This window comes from Trichosurus vulpecula, chromosome 2, assembly GCF_011100635.1.
Source record: "Trichosurus vulpecula isolate mTriVul1 chromosome 2, mTriVul1.pri, whole genome shotgun sequence".
Classification (NCBI taxonomy): domain Eukaryota; kingdom Metazoa; phylum Chordata; class Mammalia; order Diprotodontia; family Phalangeridae; genus Trichosurus; species Trichosurus vulpecula.
In genome coordinates this window covers 218,498,993-218,508,751 of record NC_050574.1, presented here as the reverse complement: position 1 = coordinate 218,508,751, position 9,759 = coordinate 218,498,993, and the positions used below count along the sequence as shown (strand labels likewise).

Below are 9,759 nucleotides of genomic sequence, written 5' to 3'. Positions count from 1 at the left end.
ATAAATGTTTTTTGACTGAAAAACTGGAATTTGGCCCAGGGCTTGTATGGTACTGAAGGCAGATTGCCTAACAGTACAATAACTAAACACAATTTCTTCATCTTTTGTTTTATGCATGTTTGGATGAACAGTGAAACTTTAAAATACAAGCATGGGTTCTTGGGTCACACTTGGTAGTGGGGACTTTCCATTTCAGGTACTTTCCTCCTCATCTGTGGCTAGCCTGCTGGGAACAGATGGTTTCTTTAACCAAGATAAAATGACTGGTTTCTCACTCATCTAACAGGGTATAGGAGATAGATTGGTTTTAGTTATATCTTAATGGTCAAGAGATGAAATGAAGAAAGAATAAAACGGTATTTTCCTTCCCCTCTTTCTTCCCCCAGAACCAAGCTGCTTTAACCGCTTGACTTATAAATCAATTCAGTCTCAACAGTGACTGAGAGGTAAAAGGCACAGGGTTGGAATAAAACAAGATCTGGAAAGAAGCTTTGCAATGGGTTGTGAATGACTACGTGGCAAAAGGGACTATAATTTGGTTTGGTTGGAAGAGTCGGACATGACTGAAAAAGACTGAACAACAGTTGTTGAGGCAATACAACAGATGCTGGTCAGGTTAGTGAGTCTCAGTACTAAGGACTTTACAAATACATCCCTTGGCTGGCTCCTACTTAACACCGCCGCCCCCTTTTAAACTTCTGAAGAAATATTTAATTTTCTTGGCATGTGGGCAGTTACTGTTGAATAAAGGGATTATTGATGGGGGAAAAGGCAGTGGGAATTCTGTGCTCTATTAACTTTACTCAGAAAAAGAGCAAAATAAAAATAGACCCAATGATATATACACACACATATATAGAGAGATATGATGTATATACAGATATTAATGCATATATTTGTATGGATATATACATGTGTACATATCTATGCATATGTATCTATATGTCATATATACATATATGCATTGTATCTGTATACATAATCATCTCTCTCTCTATATAATGTATATCTATATATCTTTGATCATGTATTTCCAAAAATGCAATCCAGATAAAAAAATTGCTATGTTTTTCAGACAATGAGATACAATTAGAATTTAAGGAGAAAGTATGCCTCTGCATATTGCCAGTCATATATCTGACACTTGGCATACCCTTTGAGGGAGGAAAAGGAAGAAAGTGGAAGGAAGCTGCTAGTGTACGTTGTTGGGTTTTGTTTTTTTAGGGGGGGGATATGGAGGGAGGATGGATAGTGAAAATGTGGAAAATCTGTTGGAGAATAGGAAGGTATAATTCTCTTGCCTATATGCAGGGTCATCACATACTCTCCCCTGATTACCTAGGAGAGAAAGCAGCTGCTGGGTTAGGGATCACTTTGGAAGCAAAGCTCAAAGATAGAAGCCAGTTATCCTTGATAAGAGTAAAATCATCAGATGTGGTTGCTGCCTTAGAAAGTTAACTCTCACTAAATCAAACGATCCTATAAATAGCTCTCAGGTGAGAAGCCAAACCTTCTTTTGTCCTTCAACCTCGTCACAGATCACAGATCACAGATCTTTATGGCTCTTTTAAAAGACTAGTCCCAGGCTGTTGCACTGCGGACATTTCAAGATCTTTCTTTCTTTTTTTAGATTAAAAAGTGTATTTAGCAGTCCCACAAATACATTAAATATGCTTCTTTTCTATACCGAGTTTTGAGGAACCCTTGTCTCTCAGGGACCCTTTTCATTTTCTCCTGGGAAGTGCCCTCTTTAGATTCTTACTATAGAGAGAAAACAAAGATATCAGTCACTATGAACTGAAACCTCACCAAATATATTTAATGGATGCCATAAAAATATGAAGTCTAATGTATTAGGTTGATTATTAGGGGGATACCGCTAGCCCACATTACTTCCCTGTCTGGGAAAGAAATCCAAAGGTCCTTTGACAGTGAGAGAAAAGCCAATGTGTGGCCATGGAGGGGGCAGTGTGGGCAGTGAGTGGGGAAGAGGGAGAAATAATTTAATTATCAGAGAACTAGCTGCCAAGTGAACAAATTACCTAACCCTTCCCTTCCTCACCAAGCTTTAGCAAGGGTTTTCCAATGAAATTCAAGCATATTTGAGAGCTACTGAATGAAATCTACAGAGTCGAAATTCTACAATATGCTTAAATCCATATCCTTAAACACCTAAGTCTGAAAGACATAAAAATTAAGAAGCAATGCAGTCATTGAACAGCAAGGCAAATCTACATTTTAAACCGACAAACAACATATGATACTTCATATCAAGAGGACAAAATACTGAAACAAGGTGAAGTGTCATATTGCATTGAAAGAAAGGTAGTGCACGCTAGTTAGTTACCTAAGTCAATTTACAGAAAAAATGGGATCCTAGAAACCCTTCTCCAGCAAACCAAGTGCAGATAATCTAAAGGCCAGGAGTGCATGTTTTAGATTCCGTGTGTCTGTTCCTTTAATAAGTTAAGGGAACATGAGGTAAAGAGAATGCAAATAATGCATTCTGGATTTTCCTGCTAATTGTCCCAGGCAAGAGAAATTCATAATGCTTCAGAAACTTAAGGCCTAGTTGAATATTTGGGTGATGGCCCCTAGTCAAACTGTTAATTACAAAATTGAAATCTCTCTATACATCTAGTTTGCAAAGATTGGTCTTTTTATAGAAAAAAAAAGTCTGCTTGCTCCATCCATGTCCGTTTCATGCTTCCTATAACCTGACCACATTATAATTCTGCTCTTATTGACCTCTGATTTAGATTCCCAAACTGATTGAGGAAAACCTTTATTTGTTCTTTCACAAAAAATATTATTTTAAGACTACTGTATCATATAAACCCCACGATAATTACAGCTTTCTACCCCAGCCCCTAACCCCCTAAAATTTTCACAGTCCCTACACCTTAGCAGGTACTGCCAAGGGCACTAAAGTGCATTTCCATGTGGGGGCATAGGGCTCAAAGGTGCTACTAGACAAGCTAAGAACAAAGACAATGCCATTTTTATATTGTTTTTGTTTATAAAGTGGCAATTCCTTTTACCTCCTTCCCTGGAACTAACTGTGGGAAGGCACTGATCCAGACTCTAGCAGGAGGATTGTCCTAACCCTTACCTTTAGAGAAAATTGTGTATGGACCTGCACAAATAGATTCATTTATTTGTTGAAAATAGCAAAAATAGGCCTAGTTCACCTTTAAGAAAGTATCTGCAGATCGTATTAGTAATGTTCATAAAAATGTAGATGGAACGCTAGAGGCAATCCATGTGGGCATGCTCTGGTGTGGCTCTTAAGTTTAAATGAACATAGGTTAATTTCCATCAAAACATGATCTGCTAAACTACCATAAATAAAATACATATGAACAATTAAATTTTTTTCTTACAATAATTACTTTTACATTAAAAAGTCACCATCAACTTCAGATAGATTGAAAATTAGGACTCTAAATCTGATCATGTCCAAGTATTAGTTAATAATCTTGCACAGGCCCGATAATCAAAAAAACTTGGAGCTTTGATCTATACAGGTTGGCAGGTTTCACAGAGTTTGATGGGTCAGTGACTGAAATATGCATTTTTAAATTTAGCTCTTTTTTTTTTATCAAAAACGTCTGATTTACTTCAAAATCCTTGTATGAACTTGTATTTGTGCAATACCACTGTCCCAAAAGCTAGAGAGAAGAAAAAAAAGCATCTGGAACGTTAACCATAGTCCAAGTTTTCTTGGTCCACAGTTTAAAACAATGCTGAGTCTAGGAAATCCAATTAAATTACAGTGCATTTAAATATAGTTTTCCTGCTAATTGTCCCAGGCAAGAGACTTAACCTATTACACGGGGACGGTCTCAATCACTGATGACTTGATGCATTCTTCGTGCAATCTGCTTTTTTCCGAAAGGCTTAAGGAATTTTCAGCAGGATGCTCAACTATGTGACTGTCGCCATTTAAAGTAGAAACATATCTCTCTGGGGAAGGACCTTTCAAATAAGAGTGAAATTCCACTTGAGGGTGGTTTGGCCTGTGTTCGGGATATAAGCTATTACACGGCACATGGCTATCATTTTCTGATGAAGAGCAGCAGACTATTACGGAGGGGTTTGCAGTTGGGTAATGAGAGCTACCATAGCTCTCTTCTGTTTGTCGGGTATAGTCAACAAACTGCTCTGATGTCATGCTGTAAGGCACCAGAGAAAGGGTACCATTTTTAACAGTATCTCTTTCGGAATAGTTCTCAGGAATTTGATTCGTGGTGCCTGGGGCATGGCTGTCTATTTGGTAATATAAAGTTGAAGAGCTAGTGTAAAAAGAGGCATTTTTAGAGTGGGTTTCGTGTACTGTCGTGCCGTCGGAGTAGCAGAGGACTGAAGGAAGAGGCACAACTTCGGCATGGGTGCCCAGACCTTCCACAAAATGGTCTCCTTTCTCATCTTCCTCATCTTCCTCTTCTTCTTCTTCCTCCTCTTCTTCTTCATCTGATTCACTTGGTGCTAGACTTTGTGTGCTGGAATCTGTAACTCCACTGCAAAAGCTACTCCCGTCTTCTTCCTCTTCTTCATCTTCCCCTTGGCAATCCAACTCCTCTGCAGACTGCAAATGCATCACTGTTGTTTGGGGTTCTGTTTCGATCTCAAAATTCTCTGCAATTGAATATTCCACAGGGTGGCCAGCAGGGCCCATAGAACTAGTGTGAGCATTTATCTCACTGTGGCAGCCGTTCAGTGTTGGAATTTGCTGCTCTCGGTTTTTCTCCAGTTCGAGTTTCATTATTGTGTGCAAAAAGTGAGTCCGGACTCGGATAGGATTAAATTCAATCCTACCTGCTGTATTACTACATCCCTCTTTAGTGCAACCACATGGGAAAGACATCCGATCCACCTTTAAAAAAGAAAAAGAGAGAGAGAACACAGTATGAAAACATGACAAGTAAAACAACAACTCGGGTCTTTTTTATGACTGAGTGTGAGTCTTGATTCAGGGAATTTAAATGACACCAAAGCAGGTGATTAGCAAACCAGAATTCAATTTTTAAAAAGTGAATGAAATCAGGTTTTACAAATAGCAATTACTGCCAAATTCATGGCTTGCTCTAAAATGAAAACTACTTACGATCTCAAGAATGGTTCCCCTCACATTAATCTCTGCTTAGAGGAGAAAAGTATGTTCATCATTTGTTCTTTGGGATCAAGATCAGGACTCAGAACTTGGCTTCCTTTCAGTATTCTTTTTGTTTATATTATTGTAGTTCCCCTGTGTATTGTTCCTTTGGTTCTGTTTATCCCACTTTGTATTGTCTCATATCTACCTTCCTTGGTTTCTCTGAACTCCCCATTTTTGTAATTTCTTATATCATTTCATTAAATATCTATCAGTCTGGCCTGCCAATTCCTGAACAACAGGTACCCACTTTGCTCCTAAGGTTTCCTTATCATCCTTCCTGTCTCCATGGTGCTTCCCATCCTTTCTCTAAATGCTCTTCCCCTCATACAGTCTTTCTCACTTCTGATTCATTGTAACATGCTAGCCCCCTTGTTTGGTATGTTCTCTTCCCTTTTTTTCTCTTCCTCTGTAACTTGACTAAAGACACATTCCAAATGAACACCACTTGACGCCATTCACTCCAATAATCTTAACCTTGGTTTTCTTCCTCCCTTTTTAGATCCTCAGTCTTTGTGGGTATCTACGTAGTTCTACTTGTGGTTATGTGTATTCTTGTTGCCCTCCCATGTATTTCTTTGTTTTTGTCTTGACTGTCTAGCATTTGACCCCTATTACATTGCAAAACTTCTCAAAGCCAAGCACTTTTCTACTTTATTAACTTCCCAAGATTTTTAGACAGTCATCAGTACACTGTGAGTATCCAAATGACACAGCTCAATTTGTCAAGGCCCAAGACTTTATATGATTATAACTCCTCTTTTTAAATTTATTTTTTTCTTGTTTCTCCATGTCACTGATCATAAACCTAGAGCTGCAAGAGTCTTCAGAGGCCAGCTAGCCTAACTCCCCCATTTGACAGATGAGAAAACTGGGGCCCAGGAACTCTGTAGATATTTACAGACAAGGTTCCATACTTCACTTCAGCTTTCCAGAGAGCGGAAGAAATGATAATATGTGGCTATGGTTGTCATTACTTCGCCTATGGTAGGATGAGGAGGCAGGAGCCAGGGCAGTGAGAGACATTTTTAAGTTCTTTTGGGAGAAAGGAAGGGCACCAAGTTCCTATGCTGTCATTCTACTACAGCAAAAACCAAAATAACTTTTACCAGTAAATCTGTTCTCATTGCCCATTTTTTCTCCCACATCTGGGTTTCTCCTTCTCTGTATCCCTCAGGCAGCATTAAGGGTCATCTTTTATTGATTGAAGAGGGGAAGTAGGCTCAGAGTATAGCAACTGCCCTCACATTATTGCAGGGGCGAGCTTCCCTACTGGGGAAGCCAAGGTTGGTTAGGAAATTGACAGTTAAATAATCACAGAAAGTAACAGAGGATGACAGAGCTGATGGCAACTAATCCAATGTTGTCTTTTTAGCAATGAAAGGAACAAATCCTAGGTCACATACACAGTGACAGAGGCTGAGCCAAAATTCAGGTTTTCTGATCCCTAGTCTAGTATTCCTTCCATTAAAATACAGCGGCTTTAATTAAATATCACTTGAGTACTACGTAGAATGTTAGGCAACCAGACACAGTAATAGCAGAATCAGAAGCTTAGAGGATCATAAGGTAAGAACTCTCATTTTACAAATGAGGAAACAGAGGCCCACAGAGGTTAAGCAACTTGTTTAGGTCACATTGCTAGGAAGTATCAGAGACAGGATTCTAATCCAAGTCTAACCCTCGATTCACTATACCATGCTGTCTCATATGTTATTTAGAAACTTCAAGGATTGGGATTGCCATTATCTTCTCTCGGGCTACTGTTTAGACACTAAGAGAAATTCTTAGGTGCTGTAAATTATAATTCAACTTATGTGCAGATATCTGGTAAGTGGCAAATGGCAAATGTACTCCAAACTTTTGCACACATTGTATTGCACATTTAGAACCACATTTCATAGAAATGTCTCCTAGGTGTCCACGGTTATTATGTTCACCTTTCAATTAATCTCATCTAACACCTTCACACCTGAGTCCCTGCCCTTGCGTGTCTATTGGTGCAAGTTCCTTCTACATTTGGCAATTCATTCCACATGATACAATTGCCTGTTTAGTGGTGGGTTTCTAATCTCTTTACTTCCAAGTCCCTGCTGCACAGATTTTTACCTGGCACTTGATGCCCGCAAGACTGCAAGTACAAGTTTCCGGATCACAGAATACTCTACAGTCACAGCCACAATCCTCTCTTGATAGGCGGATGGCCCGCAGCTCGTGTTTTTCTTCCACATCAATCTTTTTCACTCCGGAGGCTCGAAGCAGCGCCCTCCGTTTCTTTGTTGGCAGGGGTTGCAGGAAGAAGTATTCATCTACCTCCGTGTTGTCTAAATCAATATCATCATCCGAAATGTCATCTAATGTAAGAGTGCTTGCTTCTTCGGATTCTACGGTACCATTTTTAGTCATCTAGGAGTATAGAACAGTAAACAAGAGGCTTAGCTCATTTCATTCTTACAGCCCACTTTTATCACGTGTATTTGGCAATTCTAGTACCATTCTCTCTCCAAAACAAGTGCAACCATTCCATACCACTTGACATGTATAACCCAAAAGAATCATAGTAAAATGGTTTTCCGCCCACAGTCAGAAATATTTTAGCGGCCATTCTTTTTCTTAATAGAAAAAAATTAAAACTATAAAATTATAGTCTTTTAGACACTCTGATAACAGTTAGATGAAAATAATTAGAACTGTGAACTTCCTGATGTCAGGAATTGAGGAGTTCTTAAAACCTATTGTCCATGCTTTGTGAGGAAGGTGAAGGGTTATAAACACCCATCAGTTAATGTCATTTTGGGACCTGGTTTGTAGTGGGCAGCTCTGATGTTAGAATAAATATACCCTTGTACAGACAGAGGTGATAGCATCTTAATGGAAGTCATCTCAAGCTAAGTCAGCAAACACATTGTCCTTGAAACCATGACACTGAATACTGCGCTCCCAGAAAAGATATATTCCAGGAAATAAAGTTCTACTGCATTGTGGTTTCAGGATTTCAGACACAACTAACCGACCAGAGCATTGATGGGCTGCGAACTCTGATAGGAAGAAATGAGGACATTCTGAGTACACTGATAGAGAAAAAGAAGTAAACTGTCTAGAAGCTTAGCCTGAAATAGAACCAAATGAGAAACTCTAGAAAAAACAGTTCAAACTTATGCACACTTACTGCTAAAAAAATACCAACGGATTTGTTTTACACATAACGATTTCATACATATAATCATGTTTCCTCTATTTGATTATTTTCATTCATTGGTAAACTTCATTAATTATAATTTCCATAATAGTTTTTGATTGCAGAAACAGTTATCTTTTGATACTTTTATTACTCTTTGACATTCTCCTTCACAGAAAAATGTTGGCCAGATAACTATATTTATAAAGAAACCCCTGCCCTTTGTAGAGGAGAAAGCAGAACCTCTGCCCTCAGGAAAATAAAACACATAGATGGAACCTTGGAAGAACACTAGACAAAGACATTCCAGCAATTGCTAACTAATAAATTACAGAAATCTCTGTCACGCATTTCTCTAATGCCATTTAACGATCTTCATTCATTTACAGAAATCCTCTGCATCCTTTCACAATGGTCTTTATGATTTTGTCTACATTACCTGTTTGTGGTGCTTTGCTTGCTCATACTTGCTCTCCACTCTGTTTGTTGACTTCTGTTTTTATCCTTGAAATTGTTCTCATGTTTATACCCAGCCCATTAAAAGTGTCTGGCTTTGGTATCTAGTTTTCGTTATTCACTTGCTTTGAGAGAAATGATTATTAATAACCAATGGCTTGGGGAGAACATTTCCTTGTTCCAAGTCCAGCCTTTGAAGAACATTAATGACCTCTGCCAAGAATTTACCCCACCTAGGCCATCTTATCTTGGCAAATTCCTGCCCATTGTGTTCTACTCAGGTTTGGGTGGGGATAAATTCTTTGATTACATTGCCCAAGGCTGGGCAATTTAGAAGTAAATGACATAATGGAGGTAACATTCTGCCAGCACATCACTGAAGTGCATCCACCTCTCATTGTAATATTCATTCTCTCAATAATTGTTAACCAATCAGAGTTGATTGCCATCCTCAGGAACACCCACTCTTCCAAGGGCATATAAACTGTGAGCCCACTGCCAGGAGTCCTCTATGGTCAAAGAGGGATGGCCAAAAGACCATTCCTTTTATTAATAAAATCATTAATTACTCAGAAACTGTGTCTCTCAAACTTTTTAAATATCAGTGCTTAAAGTAAGAATTTTTTTCTTATCAGGAGGTATAGAACAGACCATCAGTTTCTGTGGTAGTGAAAGCTGTGTCAATAAGGATAGAGTCTGGACCTATGATTCCTTGACACAGGGAACTCCCAGGTGTGGAGACCTTCTTTACCAATAAAAGAAAACAAAAATCTCTGCAACTTATGGTCTTAGAGCTGCCTAGAGCAGTAAGGGTTTGAATGACTTGCCCAAGGTCACATAGCCAAAGTGTCACAGAAGGGACTTGAACCCAGATCTTCCTGGCTTTGAGGCTAAGCCTCATGTGTAAAATTAATATGAAGTTTAATTAGTATGGAATTTAAAAAAATCAACATCATGGCAAAAATAAGAA

At 38.7% G+C, this 9,759-nt stretch overlaps 1 protein-coding gene across 2 annotated transcripts in view; it reads right to left on the bottom strand.

The window, feature by feature from the left end:
* Positions 1-1,006: 1,006 nt before the first annotated feature.
* Positions 1,007-9,759, bottom strand: part of CSRNP3 (cysteine and serine rich nuclear protein 3) — a 192,805-nt gene continuing 184,052 nt past the window's right edge. For both annotated transcript variants that reach the window (XM_036747691.1, XM_036747692.1), the window contains exons 4-5: positions 7,265-7,561; positions 1,007-4,876 (exon numbers count right to left, since the gene is read on the bottom strand). In XM_036747691.1, the coding sequence (XP_036603586.1) occupies positions 3,830-4,876; positions 7,265-7,561 (1,344 nt within the window). In that variant the 3' untranslated portion in view covers positions 1,007-3,829. The remainder of the gene's footprint in view (positions 4,877-7,264; positions 7,562-9,759) is intronic.